General features: G+C 38.6%; 2 protein-coding genes across 6 annotated transcripts in view; one reads left to right on the forward strand and one right to left on the reverse strand.

Annotated features, from left to right (window-relative positions):
• The window catches only part of frem1a (Fras1 related extracellular matrix 1a), a 47,732-nt gene extending 38,003 nt beyond the window's left edge, over nt 1–9,729 (reverse strand). For all 5 annotated transcript variants that reach the window (XR_003842135.1, XM_029526238.1, XM_029526240.1 and 2 more), the window contains exons 1-4: nt 9,648–9,729; nt 4,425–4,862; nt 1,983–2,077; nt 1,590–1,900 (exon numbers count right to left, since the gene is read on the reverse strand). Coding sequence is in view for 4 of the 5 variants with exons in the window: in XM_029526238.1 (XP_029382098.1) it covers nt 1,590–1,900; nt 1,983–2,077; nt 4,425–4,658 (640 nt within the window). In the remaining variant the exon portion in view is untranslated. The remainder of the gene's footprint in view (nt 1–1,589; nt 1,901–1,982; nt 2,078–4,424; nt 4,863–9,647) is intronic.
• A 2,763-nt stretch (nt 9,730–12,492) lies between these two features.
• On the forward strand, nt 12,493–14,314 carry LOC115059304 (uncharacterized). The gene is made up of 3 exons (XM_029526961.1): nt 12,493–12,778; nt 13,483–13,494; nt 13,911–14,314. The coding sequence occupies exons 1-3, from the start codon at nt 12,493–12,495 to the stop codon at nt 14,312–14,314; spliced, it is 702 nt and encodes a 233-aa protein (XP_029382821.1).
• Nucleotides 14,315–15,185: the final 871 nt, after the last annotated feature.

Raw genomic sequence — 15,185 nt, forward strand, 5'->3', positions numbered from 1 at the left:
GAAGGCACTTTCCGGTTTGGCTGCGCGCTATGGTGCCCCGTCCACCGGGACAATACTGCTGTCTTGCCTTGTCTGGTTTCGGTCTGTATAGAAAACAGTGTCCGCTGACCTAGTCGTAGTTGTGGGATGGCCACGGGTCCCGGCTTCGCTCCAGTCCCTAAATGACGACCTCCGGTGATGCTTTATAGTTCGCTGTTATCAGGTCACTGTATGCTGGACACTGATCCACGGTCCATATGAATCATATGAAGTGAGTGGTTTTGATTAAATTTTCATTATTCTAGTTGGATTTTGCATGTTTTCTTTTTGAGTATTAAATTATTTGCTTTGTTTCTCTTGTGTTTAAATACGTTATTTTGATTGCTTTGTTGATCGTTAAATATTTTACTTTGGTGGCTTGTTTCTTTGTTTTGATATTCTCTTTTGTCTGCCTTGTTTCTTGTAACTATTTTGTCTGCTTTATTCTTTCTTTAGGTCCACTACTTCTATGATTTGTTTGGTATCTGTGGTCAACTTCAAATTTTATTTAAACCCAATAATTCCTTTTTTTTTTTTTAACGAGTCACCACCCCCCTCGCCACCTTACCTCCTGCCTCTATCGAAAGTCCACTTTAGAAAACGGTTTGAGTTTAGATATGTAATCCTCCATTTTGAAAGTAAGGCCAAACAAGAGGAAAAATAAACGGATGGCTGCACCTCAATTGCTTGATTGTAGCTTGCTGTCACTTATTCTCCAGCCTAGGAGTCGCAAGAAGAATCACTGGGACTACGAGTGCCCCCTACCGTGAGGCAGGAGAACTGCGTGCCGTTTGATTGCTCATCACAAGAAACACGTTACACACATAGTTGTCAAGAAACGCATGCATAGCATGCCAGTTCAGTTAGCCGAGCCTCACGGCACGTCTCTTTGTGTTTGAACAGTAAATGTGAAAATTCAGCGACTTTGAATAAAAAATAATCTAAAACTGGTGAAGTTAAAGGGAAAATGACTTTATAGTGCAAATCACTGGATAAATATAACCATTAGTTTTTTGTTTGTTTTTTTTTTTCATTTTACATTTTCTTTCCATGATGACAGGTGAGGCACGGCCTCTCCTGTCTCCCATGACTGCACATCACTGGTTTAGTGTTATCTTGAGGCAGTAGGTGATTATTGGATTGCCTCACTTTTAAATCAAATAATAGATGGCAGTGACTTATCTCTACATTTAGTCATTGCTCACATTTTTACATTAAGTGACTCACAATCAGGGACATTAATACAGCTTCAATGCAACAGTGGCCTTGACATAAGCATTAAATACATCCATTAGGTAATATGGGCAACAATATATGATAAAATGCAATACACTATGCTACAGTATGATACAGTAAACCTTATTGTCCCTTTGGAGACCCTTTTCTTGGACTAATGACAAACAAAATTGCTGAATACTCATGTTAGGGATTTCGAAGAGAAGTTCCTGCTCTGACTGGCTTTAGAAGCTGGTTCCACAGACCAGAAAAGTCTGCTGCATTAACTAGTGACCACTGAAAAGGAACTGGTGATTTCCTATCATGGCTGTCAGCCATGCAGTTTTTGACATTACCTAGTTGCTGCTGTAGGGGGACGAAACTCTCTGGCTCGTCCCCTCTCTTGGTGGCTTTCTCTGGCTCTCCGGTGACCAGCTGGCCGTGGGCTGGAAGGTGGGTGTCATGGTTGTTCAGATGGATGCTACACTCCAGACTAGATGTCTTCTCATAGTGGAATGACACCACGTTTCCATCAACAACATCCGAGAGGCCATAAAATTCAGAAACTACCAAAGATTTTGGCCCAAGCTTTATGATACTGCAGTCAGGTTCCGTAATGTCCACGTGGAGAGAAAACAACTCCATGTGTGTCTTTGTCTCAGTAAACCTGGACAAATAAACATAAGCTCATGTGACTGCAACAACAAAAACATGAAAAAGAATGATTTTATCTTTTATATGCTTTCTACCTGTATAGTCTCAGCTTGACAGTATCTTCTTTTAACAGTGGGCAGCCATTGTGGACGTATTTCACCTCATCAGCCAGATAATGGCAGTCAAACACCTGCAAAAAGGAAGGGCCAAAACTTAGCTATCTGGTATCATAAGTAAGTCAGGCTGACTGGCTCTATATCTGTATGGTATGAAGTAACTATCACACAGAATATGTATTGGTAAATTGACCAGGAGAGGATCATCCTGAGGTCAGTTGTCAGATGCAGTAATGACAGTTATTCACTTGTATCAAAGTTTTAACAAGCTAATTATGAGATAGTGGTCATATCAGTCCAAGTGAAGCGGCTGCATAATTTCTGCTGCTGCATTATAATGTTCGTGTTTTCAGATTGCAGAATAAAACTTTGTCTATAAATCAGTGTGAACCAACTTTTGTGGGAACAGATTTAAGACCAGAAGGGAGATTTTAAAAAAGTAACTTTACAGGTACAAATAACATCCAATAGTTTTGTGTAATTTTTTAATTATTCTGAAAATATAGACATTAAGTTAATACATAGTAATTAACTGCAATTCACTTATTTATGTTTTATATCCACTTTATATTTCCTTTTATTAATTCAGTTAAAATGTTATTTTATGTTGAAGGGCATTCCTTTTTCTTCCTGAGAAAGAATTTTGAATTACTAAATATAAATATTAAACATAAACAAACACAGCATATTATCTGACAGACAAATAAATGTTAAATAAATTTTGGGTTGACTTTTAGCCAATCCCCAACTAATAATCCAAGACTGACCACTGCCTTTATAGACTGTGCTAATATGATAAATATTTATTCATTTTCTACTGCTTATCCATTTCCAGATCATGGGGCGTGCTGAAACCAATCCCAGCTCACATTGTGGGAGGACGGGGTACACCCTGGACAGGTCGCCAGTCCATCGCAGGGCCAGTGGTCTTATATGATATAGATATAAATAAATGAAATGATATGATATAAATTCTAATTTCTAATCTCACTCATATTTTTAGTGGGACTGCAGGAAAAGTAGTGTGACTGGAAAAACTGACAAAAATAACATTTATTTTTGGTAAAAGTAATAATATTTATTCATTAATGTATTAATAATGTACACACCCCCCTATAACACAGTCAAGTAATGACCATGTCTTTCAGGGATACCTGTCATCTTTGTATAAATTGTAGCATTACATTTATTATTAGCAGTATTGTTGCTGTTATTTTTTACCCTATTACTGAACGGCAGTCTTTTTCCCCAGTTCTCCCTCTCTCTCAACCTAATTGGTTAAAGGGGATACTATGCCCAACCCTGAGTCTGGTTTTGCTCAAGATTTCTGCCTCTTGGAAGGATGTTTTTTCTGCAACTGTCACCAAGTGTTGCTCTTTGTGGGTCTCTGTAAATAATTATAATATTTACTGAAATATTATCAATGAAATATTAATTATAAGGAATATGGTTTGATTGTCTCCTTTTGGAAAAAGCCTTGATAACTTCCAGACGTGGTATGAATCATATAAAATGAACTTGACCATTCAGGTCTGATTCTATAATCTGTGGAACTGAGCGGTATAACAACTCCTATGTAACTAAACTTACATAACTAAATTAAGTAAAAGGCTTAAATGTTGTTGGTGCACTTAGAGTGATGTCAATGTCTCAAGATGAATCCTAAACTTCTCCTTTCTGCCTTTTAGCATAAAAACTGGCTAATTCAGGACACTGAGCTAATTAATTTGTCTGTCAGCACAGAGTCATTAGAGAGGAGACAGCCTGTCTACTTGGACAACAGAGCTACAGGTACTGAGAAGTCCCTTCACGTACCCCTCCCCATACATCCCTAAGTATTTCTTTGGCCTTTTCGTGTCTTTATCAAGGCATTGAGTGCTAGGGAAGAAGCAGGGAGAATGACATGCAGTGTAATTCCATGGGTTGGATTCAAACCCTGACACTTGGTGTGGGCACTAACCACTTCACTACCCATGCTGCCAAACAATGCTCTTTTTGACAGATTTCTGCTCAAGAGACAGATACATCCACTAATGTTCATTCTATGGTGACAGTATCAAGCTCACATGTTAATCACATGTTAATGTTTAACCCAAATTAAAACCTTACGATAAAATAAATTAAAGTGGCCTACATCTATTAGTCCATGACACCAAAGGTCATATTCTTTTTTTGTTGTTTGTTTTATTTTCTTCGCCAGAGAGGATTTTGAAGGAAACTCAATGCATAAAGTTAGAAAGGGGAAGGGACCTTGTCATTAGCACAACAGTAATAATGTATGACATGGTTTCCTTTGTGTTTCTTGTCAAGCAGTGTATGCAGTGTAATGTTGTCCTGGAACTATGCAACTTTATTTCATCACTGATGGTAAATTGCCAGAACACACAGGCACTCTTCACTGGAGGAGGCTTTTTACATTACCTGAGGCATGAGTTTCCCCACTCGCTGAGTTATGGGCTCATTTAACACCACCTCCACCTTGCATACATCCTTCTGACGGGGAATATGGAACTGTAAGTCACCCTCATCAAGGTAGGTGGACTGCCCCCACTTCACCTTTAAACCCTTATTGACTTTGACAAGGGAAGCGCGTAATGAGCAGGTCATTCCCAGCAGGAGCAGTGTCCAGGCCATCATTTGACCTTGTGACCCCATTGCTGTCAGTCACAATCCAAGGTCCTGTAGGGTCTTCAGTGATGAGCTTCAACCAAAACCAGGACTGCTTTTACAGCAGGTCTTCTGGAGACTTGGATGGGAGTCTGAAGTTGAGAGTCTTTCCTCTTGAGAAGAAGCTACATTTCCCTCCTGTCGTACTGTGATTCTGCTGCTTGTACGTCAGTTCACTTAAAGAGCCAGGAGCTGCAAGAAAATACAAAAGTTTCAGTCCATGATATTTTATATTAACTTCATCACTCCTAGACTGAACATAGAAAAGGTGGGTCATTAAAGTGAAGCTAATGTTGAAGGGCCTTAAACCTGCAGTCTATCTAATGACCATCAGGCGGCAATTCAACTGATTGTAAAGAGAAGTCAAATTGTATGGAACTGAATTCCAAAATGTCCCTAAATTTCACTTGATTCACAAGATCAGTTTTCTGAATGAGTTTATTCTTTCAATACAACATGGTTTTTGTTTCATAAATTATGGACCCATTTGTGTGTTATTGACAGACTGAAACAACCAATCAGGATAGAGTACAGTACAGCTCACCCAAATATAGTTTCTTCTAGTATCAAAAAAATCTAGACTGTGACATACAAACAACAAAGTGAAGGCTTACAAACAGCAGCTTACAAACCACTGGGTGACTCTTTGTATCACTAGGTCCTGTAACATTCTCTCCCATTCTTGTTTAATCAATGTCTGTTTAGAAGCATCCATTTCCACAGGAAGCAAAACTAGTTTGAAGGAGCACCAAAGGTTTATGATCAGTAGCCTTGCTGTTAATTGTTGTCGTTTTTTTATTTTACCACGTCTTCTGCCTCTAAACGACAAGTTCTGCACCCAGCTCGCAAGGAAATGTGCTCATTATGACCAAATGTTTCCCTTAGTTTTGAAATGATACCTTCCTGAGGCTGGAGCTAAGACATAGTACTAATTACTAATTTCTCTGCAGGGAGCAATAAAATGAAAACGAAAATCTCCAAGCCTAGGTCTCACTCAGGGTGTGTGATGTAGCTGTTTTGTATTTGAAAAAAGGCCTCAGATGTCATACAGCCACATTCCTTCAGCACTGGTATAGGACACTTACCCCAGACCTCACACAGAAAGCACCCTGAACAGAATAGTGCCTTATAATCAGCCTCGGCATTGGGGAACATGTTATAGCTTGTCCCCGTGAACAATGCTTGTGTTTAGAGTGCTGGAAAACTCATGCTCAAGGAGCTGAATGTAAAAACAGGATTCTAATGGTAAGAATATCATCCACCTCAACCTCTGTTACTCAATCACCACTACTGGCTATACTTCCTCATAAAAATCTAAAAGCCAAAATTACTAATTCCTCCTGGTTTCTATTGGCCTCATTATTAATTTAATGCAATCTCTACTTTATAAATAGCTTGTGTATCCTGTGTGTGTTGTGTTGCATGTCTTCGATGTATGAACTGCTGTATTCCTTAATGAATTTATTCTCTGTTGGTTGTACTACAAATTTCCCCTTGTGGATAATGAAGTTTACTTAACCTTAATCTCAAAATAGATCACCATATTTTGTTTTGTAGGATTACATACTAAGTGGTTTTCAAAAGTCAGCACGTGTCTTTGCTATGTGTAATAGGAGCAGATATGAATTGTGTTGCACATCTGGGGTACAGCAAGGATGATTCAAAACAGAGCAACACTAAAAGCTGTACCACTACAGTCAAATATTAGACCTTTTAACTCTGTTTTCAGCTCCACCAACTCTAAAAAAAACTTTAGTGAGCAACATCCTTCATATTTAAGAGACAAATTATTACCAAACCATAGATTTCCCTACTGTCATAATTAGTTTTTCTCAGAAAGAGCTGTGTTGTGTTCACAAAAGAAGAGAATATATACGGCCTCTGAGAAGCCTCTGACTTCATTGCAGATGGCTACAAATAATATTTTATCAAAAAATGACCTGAGAAACTAGGACTATATCATTGCAACATGCATGCAAAAGAAGAGATTGAAAGAAAAGCAGGGCTGCAGAATATTGAAAAATGCATATATATCATGATCAATTAGACCTGGAGAATATGACTTGTGTCATGCATTTACATAGATGTAGCACCAAAATACTTATGGTGATAATGTAACGCTGGTGTAGAGTTAGCATTACTTATTTAATATATACAGAGTTATAGTGTGGGTAATCACAGCAAGGTGACAGTTTCTTTAGATGAAACACTTGCATGACCTTTAATCTCACGCAAGTAGAAGTAGAACAACTGAATATCCCTGCGCATCAAAACTTGGTGCACGTCTCTGTGTGGCATATCATGCCGCCAATTTTAAACAAACACTAAAGATATCATTCCTCATTTATCAAGAAATGTAAATAATATATTTAGCAACTAATGACCAATCATGAACCAATATAAAATATTCAATCAATACCAAAATAAAAGAATATTCAAAATAATTATTCACACAAATTAAATCTCATTTTACACTAATAATGCACAATGCTGTGATAACTTTTTTTTTTTTTTTAATTCAGCTCCTTTGATTTGGACATTGTACTTGGCTACATTGTTAATTCGTTTAATTGCATCATTGAGTCTATTGAAGAATTAGGATAATTTAAATTTACTTGACATAATTATGTGAATGATAGATGATGTAACTGGATGTTGACGTATTGAGTTTTGACTAACAGCTCATTCATAGTATTTCCAACATGTAAGATGAGCTTTTTCCCTGTTATTCTACATGAACCCCAACATAAAAAAATTTTCCTCTGCAGCTTTGTTAGAAATTAGCTGTGGCGCAAAAGTCCGACTACATTCCAGAGCTGAGAGTGGATCACATTTTAGCAGATAACAACCTTTCCAGCTTTGTGTCACACTAAATGTTTACACATCCTTGATATTTACTGTCAGTGTAAAAGCACAAAGGTAATCTGTCATTTATCTGTCATGTTTAAGCTTTGGATAGCCTTTTGGATGGTGTGTGCCCCAGTGGGGAAGCTGCAGATGGGATGTGGGAGTGCTGGGAAAGGTCCTAATGTTACCCTGCCTGGAGCACTCTGAGAGTTCTGTCTCTGTTTGCATTTGATCCTTTTCCTGTTTTGACAGAGCTTCATGTTACAGTTGCTTTACAATGCAATGCAAAAAAGACTCATACAGAAGTACACAGAAGTAATGTAGGCTGTGGATTTAGACTCTTGATAGACAAATAAAGACCATCAACCACTGAATTAATGTCACGTCTCAGAACTGGACAGTTTGGTCTGCTAACATATCATTCAGGAGGCCTCTCGGAATCTGTGGATCTGTGTATCAGAGCAACAGGTCTAATGACAGACTAGATTTGAATTCCTTTAAGCTTGTGGCAATACCACATACTCTCCCTAATCCAAACCTAAACAAAGCATCAGTGTGCAATGGTATGGGTCCACTCTCTCTAGTGCATTCATATCCTATTAAAGGGGCATTCTAAAAAGAAAAATAATTAATTAAAAAAGCAAAGCAACACAGGGCAATGTCAGTCCATTCCAATGGAATCATTGCCATAAGTGGATTCCCTCCACAAAAGTTGCAAAACTTTGGTCAACTTCATGCTTTTCACCAGTAGAAAACAGACAGTGTTGACCGAGATTTTACGACAGGAAGCTGTTTATGAGTTGTCACATAAGTCACATAAGCACATAGGTCTTCTTAAGAGAGGTGGCTTGTAGAGAAGTGGAAAAGTATATATAATGTAAAAATGTAATGGTTCCTGTCAATAATGACAGGAACCTAAATTAAAGTCATCGCTTCTTATATACCTGTGTCCATAATCTGTGCCCAAGAAAATGACAGTCAGAGGATTTTCTATGTTCATTCCAGATGTCACAGTAGTATCCGATAACTATACCATATATAAGCCCGATTTAGCAAAGACTGACGACATTGTCATACCAGACCAAACAATTGCAAAAACCTGAAGTGTAAGGTAACTGGTATATGGAGGAAAGGACACAGATGTGTCTACAAGAATGAATGATCCACACAGGGGCTAGATGTCAGAATTTCATTATCTGTTGATTTGCTGCTTTACTTTAAACTTTAAATCCTTACTGCAGTTCCCCTTTAATGGTTTGAGAAACAGTTTTAGAGGTGAGGTATATAAAGATGAGGAGCACATTCAACACCAGTTCCACAACTAAAAGCTGGACTTTTGCTTTTGCTCGTAATGTATATATATATATATACACACATATATATATGGTGTTATGCTTATTTTTTTTTAGCTGAATCCAACACAGTTCTGAGATACTGATACATGACACATTTGAAAACTATCAGCTGGTTAAAACAGAATACATGCTTTTTGTCTGTTTACTCGTTTAACTCACTTCCCCCTCAAAAAGACAACCTAGTACAAGCTTAAAATAATAATTAAAATAAATTGAGCTCACATAGATTCTCATAAATCTAGCGATGGACCTAAAGCACACAGCTGTGAGGGAACCTTTTGTTACAGCTGTGAATGCCTGTTATGTCGATTCACACCAGCCCTTCTTCTTCTAATCTTAATAATGACAGGTTCCTCAGCAGCAATTTTCAAAGAAATACCTAGCGGCTAACATTTGCCTTCTGTCCAGCACCATAGACCCAACTGTGCAATTGAGGCTTCCAAAACTCCAGAATGTCTGCTAAACTGGTGAAAGTGTTTTCTGCACTTGAGCATATAGCACATTTTATACAGCAGGTTTTTTACTTTTGAATACAATTTGCTATTTTGAAAACCCATCATTTATGATAGTGGGGAAGCTGGAACACTCCCCCAATTTAATTCAATTCACCATGAAACTGATTGTTCTCGAATGCGCTGACACCAGGCTCAACTTTTGAAGTTAAGCAAAACCAAAAAATGGGAGAAGAATGACAACACATCTAAGCAAATATTATGCTCTTAAACAAGAATGCTCCCGAGCAGAGGTTTACACACACATTTGGACATGTCCATACCTGATCTGCTAACATCTGGAGCTTCCTTTCCCTCCAATTCTTGTCTTTCTTCTCTTTCCTTACCTGTCCGCTCACTTCAGCTTTCAAGAGCAACTACCTCATTGACAGAATCTCCCTCTCTCCTTGGAGACAAACTCCGCCCCTGAGAGTGTGAAATGAGAAAAAGGGGGCAGGAAGAGTTGCCTGTAGACGCCTTCCTCCTGTTGCTGCTGCTGCTGCTCAGTAATCAGAGCGGAAAAACCTTTAGACAATCGCCATGCTCTGAGATCAAAGTCTTGTGCAAAGTGCCAGGTGGTTTGTCATTACTGAACAGAAATGGGCAAAGATAAAAGACATAACAGAGCAGTAACGCGAGGAAAGGAACCTGAAAATGGTCTTCAAGTATTTTTACACTGAAAAACAACAAAGCAGGGGTTTGAAGAGTACATCTGAGGAGACTGACGTGGACCAGTAGAAAGGAAAAAATTATGGCCTAAACTAAGGCATCTCAACACTGCTGGAGGATGAACACCACTCTTAAAATATTCCCACCAGCGTTGACCATGTAGGCACAGTCCAAGCCTGGGTTCAAGTCCAAATCTGTTTGTGATTTCTCCTCTGTCTGCCCCTAACCTTTTTATGTCTCATACATTCAGTAGTTGACAGCATCACCACTCTGTCTCAGAGCTCTCAAACATATCTGCAGACCTGGGCAAAGATAATTAAAATGTTTACTTGTATGCTTGGTCCTGCTGGTGCTTACTGTTCAAGTTTCCACACACATGTGCTTCTGAAGCTCCAATTTCATAACTGATCACAGAACAGTAAGAGTCAAAGACAGATTCTTTGTCTCATTTTGTCGGATGCTAACCACTTGTTAGAGATTATCCTTAATGCGCAATACTCCAAATTCAGCTGCTGTCCTCTCCATCTGAGAAGCTCCAGCCTCAGATTACAGGAGAACCCAAGCTTCGAATAAGACAGAATCTACAAAATCAAGCCTTGAGTCAGTCAGGGTTAGGCCAATGGTCTGCAATGTTGACTATGAATCGCCCCTGAAAATACAGAGCTGTAATTACAATTATATTTCACTTTTATATTTATCAGTTATAATAAAAAAAAAATCCCAAACACTTACCAGGAGAAAAAACTAATAAGTGTAAGCTTACTTAATAATTGAGCTATATTTGTGTGAAATAATAAAAAAAGAAATAAAATGCAGCCAACTCTGATAATTTAAAAACTGCAGCCTAAAAGTTTAAAAGGGCAACACATGGGCCAGTTTGTTTTCAATTATCACTACATTTTATTTCAGTGTACTGTCATGTTCCTGCTTTTTTTTGTTGTTGTTGTTGTTGTTGGATTTTGTTTTGTTTTATTTTTTGGTTGTTTTTTAGTCCACGAACAACATCCGATGCACCTGAAGATATATCAGCTCTGGGGTCTAAAATAAATATTCATTTACAAAATAATATCCTCTTAAATGTTAGTGCATTCACCTGTATGATCTGATTTCTGTTTCTAAACATCATTGCAGATTTATAACAAGCACCTTATCGACTTCTTCATGGTGAGTTTACAGAGGGCTGGGCCAGAAACTGCGAAACGCCTGCAGGTGAAGGTGCTGGGATAACTCTGCAGCAAAATAAGTAATTACTATTAAAATATAAATAACCATTGTTTGTTTCCATGGAATTTTTTTTTCAAATGCAGAAAGAACCCCTGCGGAGAGGGTGCCGAGCCCTGGGTTAGAAGGAGGCAACTGACTTCAGGGACCTAAACTAGTACTCTTGTTTTTTGACATGGGGTATGACTACTGCTGGATCCAGACTAGGGCTGTTCAGGAACGTTAGGTTTGACGTGTGAGTCTACATTGACTGACTTTTTCCTGGATACAGACTCAAGTGGTCTGTAGAAGAACAGCAGGTCTTCAGCATTGGCTTCAGCTTGGAGGTTGGTGTTTGCAGCAACCAGACCAGAAGCCTAAACAAAGGATGTAGAAGGAGTGAGAGGAGAATCTGTCTAAATTCTTTGGAGGCAGCTTTCAAAGAGCTAATGTTTCACAATTCAGATGTCCCATTTCAGGCCTCTTCAAATTTTGTCGCCATATGTGTCCCACAAATGATTTCCTGGGAAACCTATCCAAAGGTTCATTACATGCAGATAAGGACAAAAATATGTCATCAAAAGCCTTTTTTTTTTTTGAAAAACAAAGTAATATATCTACCAGGTTGCTAAGCAAGAGTAGCCATGCTGTGTAAGAATGGTAAGAGCAGGAACAGTTTGTGATGCATCAATCCTCCATAGACCAGACCATCTTGTTTAGATTTAGCTGTCACAGTCTACAATAGCTACAAAGGATCACACCTTCATGGATTATAGCCTTCGAAGGATGCAGCCCCTGAATTAGGACACAGCAAATGTATCGAAAATAGTTGTTTGATGCTGTATTATTATCTAATTTAGAAAACTTTTAAAGTTCTTGATGATCATGAAAAAGTTACATGTATTAGAATATGAATACAAATTATATCAGACATGAGGATGCTGCCTATATAGTCACAGTCCTGTTAATGACTCCTGCTTTTATTTAAGTCAGACCCTGTGGTTGTGTGTCCAGAGCGGTGCAGGACTGTGGCTCATTACAGTCCACGGTAGAGTGTTTGCCAAAAGGAAGCAGCATTCCTCAGCTTCAGAATGGGACTGCTTCACTAAGTCCTGACAGCCCCTGTGGTTCCTGCATGCCTATTAGTGTACAGACTGTTACACTACTCTGCCAGATGGAAATTTTACCAGAAATCTGACAAGAGTAAGAAGCACAGATGCACAACTATATCACAGTAATTCAAAATTAAATAAACTCAAAATGGTTCAAGGAGTCCGTCTGGGAGGATCTGATGCGACGCTGGTCTTGCTCTTGCTTTGCTCCGTCACAGGCTTGTGGCTGATGGATAAACGCAGAAATACAGAAGATGACCAGGAGCTCAACAAAGCTATTTTAGAAATGCTACATATCAATATAGTGTCTGCAAATCATCAAGCCAAACCACATCCCTACATGAGGAGGGTCTATCTGCAACTGGACTCACTGGAGGCTCAAGACTTTGGAAAGTCAGATGGAATGCTGGTGCAGAGTTTTCGGAGTGTTGTTGGTAAGAAACTAAAAACATCTTAACATAGAATATTTCAGTATACTATTATTACTATAATTATAAAAACTGAGAAATCTATCTAAACAAAGTACACAGAGTACTTAGTTTTGATGGTGCATTATTTGGTATAAAGAGTACAGAAAATGATATACATCCATTGATATTTTTGGCCATTTAGGTGCAGTGGAAAGACCTGTTAATACAACACAGAATTACATACACATTCCCTTTGACTCCACTGCTGTTGTAATAGCGAACAGATTATTGAGACTGGTGTAAGTTTCCAATATTGACTTTCTCTCTAGCTTTGTTTAGGGTCCTGCTGTCTATCATTAGCAGCCATCAATAGGTTAGTAGTGAGCTAAAACAGCCCACAGTGGCTTTATCAGAGCTTTATCTGAGAAAACACCTGTCCCTGGAGCTAAGTTTAATGAGATGTTCTGTGTTGCAACCAAAATAGGAAGCTGAAAGCTGTAGATCAAAGCAGGTATTAAAAGAAGCTAAACAACTCTGTAGAGCTTGGGGCTAAGTTACCTTTTCCCCTGTACACATCATCAGTAAAGTTACTATTAATGCGCTATATTGTAATGGTGCAGCTTTAGTTGGAATAAGAAATTTTAGAAGGATGAATTGAGTATTAAATGACAGGAAATAGCTATGAAATCATGAGGGTCATTTTGTCAGACAGAGAGCATGTTTTACAGACAGCCAATTCTGTATGAATTTGTAAAACTGTTGAAATTGCTCTTTAATTTTGTGTCAGCTTTAAAAAGTGCTGTTTGTATATCTTGATAATGCTAAATAATCAACTTGAGCATTAACAGCTCTTCGCTCACAACATGGTAATGATAGCTATTACTGTGTTCACAGCAAAAGAATTTACACTACACCACAAATCATAGTGGTGCTCACTGTTTAGCATATTTACTTGAGTATGAATAAAAAAAATTATAGAAATATTAAAAAAATAAGTGGGTTTCTTTCGGTGACTGGAGACAAATATTCACAAGAAAAGGAATGAAGTTTAATGCTGAACTCTCAATGTGTTTTCTGTGTTGGCTGTTGAAACTAAAATAACCACACCAAAAGTTACCAGTAGTTCCTTGAATTGATTCTTCAGGTCCAGATCAAGCTCCTCCAGGCTGGATATGGTTCAATGTCAGCAGTCTGAATCCTTCTATGCTGGGAGCAGAGCTGGTTCTGTTCCGAAAAACCCTCCACCCCCATCCCCTCAGTGTGACCATCACCCTGCACAGTGCCACTGCTTCACAGGGAGCACTGCGGGAGGGTCCAGCTCTGGAGGAGAGGCTCCTGGCACTGGACCAGCGACCCTCATCTGGATATGATGTATTTGATGTTTCAGCTATTCTGGCTGTGAAGCCTGTGGGGGTTGTGGGTTTTCAGCTGCGTTATACTGATGAGAATGGGAGTCTGGTCCTTCATGAAGCCCTAACACAGAGTCTGTACTGTCTGAGCCGAGGCTCTCTGAGTGAACCCCTGCTGGTGCTATACCAAACACGCCCCTTCCACATGTGACTCACTCAAGCCACTGTGGTCAAGTAACAGGACACGCTGATATGCTTCTGTTCCAATGGATCTAATCCTTTCAGTGTTACTACCTCTGACACGTTAGAGATATAATGTAGAACACACCAGCAAAATAGACGTGTGTGCAGCATAATCTAGTAGTTTTGGTTTGCTACTTTTGGGCTTTGTGATTGGCACATTTGTTTGTGCATTTTCTTCAGAAATCCTTCAACAATAAGGCATTTTCTATCAGCATCACTCTCAGAGATCTGTTGTCGTTACACTCTACTCAGTCTAATCTTATCAGACTCGACACTGATGGAGCTGATGCATGTCATTACGCTCATGGATGTTCAGTGCTGTCCAGTGGACACAGCTAGTAACTACAACCTGAAATCATAGCCTTATAACTCTATTACAATCCAATCATTTCCATCATGTCTTTATTATGAAATATTATTGGTACCAGTTGCATTAATGCAGTGTGTGTGTGTGTGTGTGTGTGTGCATGTTAAGTCTTAATCCAAGTCTTAATGATCATGAAGACAACCACAGAATTGTTCTCATTTCCCGTGAAAACTGATAGAGCAATAAGTATATATCATTGTAAACCTTAATGTAATTATAATTATCATTAGCAGCAGCAGTATTGTAGTAGTGTTACAGGTATCGCGCATTGTATTTTAAATTAGAAATGTTTGTATACTAAAAAAAGAAAAACGCAAACCTTCATTTTCAAAGTATGACTTTTTGTGACAGTTTGAATCTGTTTGTCTGACATTCTTGACATTACCATTTCATCCATCCATTCTCTAATCTGTGGCCCCTGTTGAACGGTGAAGTAGACCTGAACACATCCCAGGGGATACAACAAGCCTAG

Source organism: Echeneis naucrates, chromosome 18, assembly GCF_900963305.1.
Source record: "Echeneis naucrates chromosome 18, fEcheNa1.1, whole genome shotgun sequence".
In the NCBI taxonomy this organism is placed as follows: domain Eukaryota; kingdom Metazoa; phylum Chordata; class Actinopteri; order Carangiformes; family Echeneidae; genus Echeneis; species Echeneis naucrates.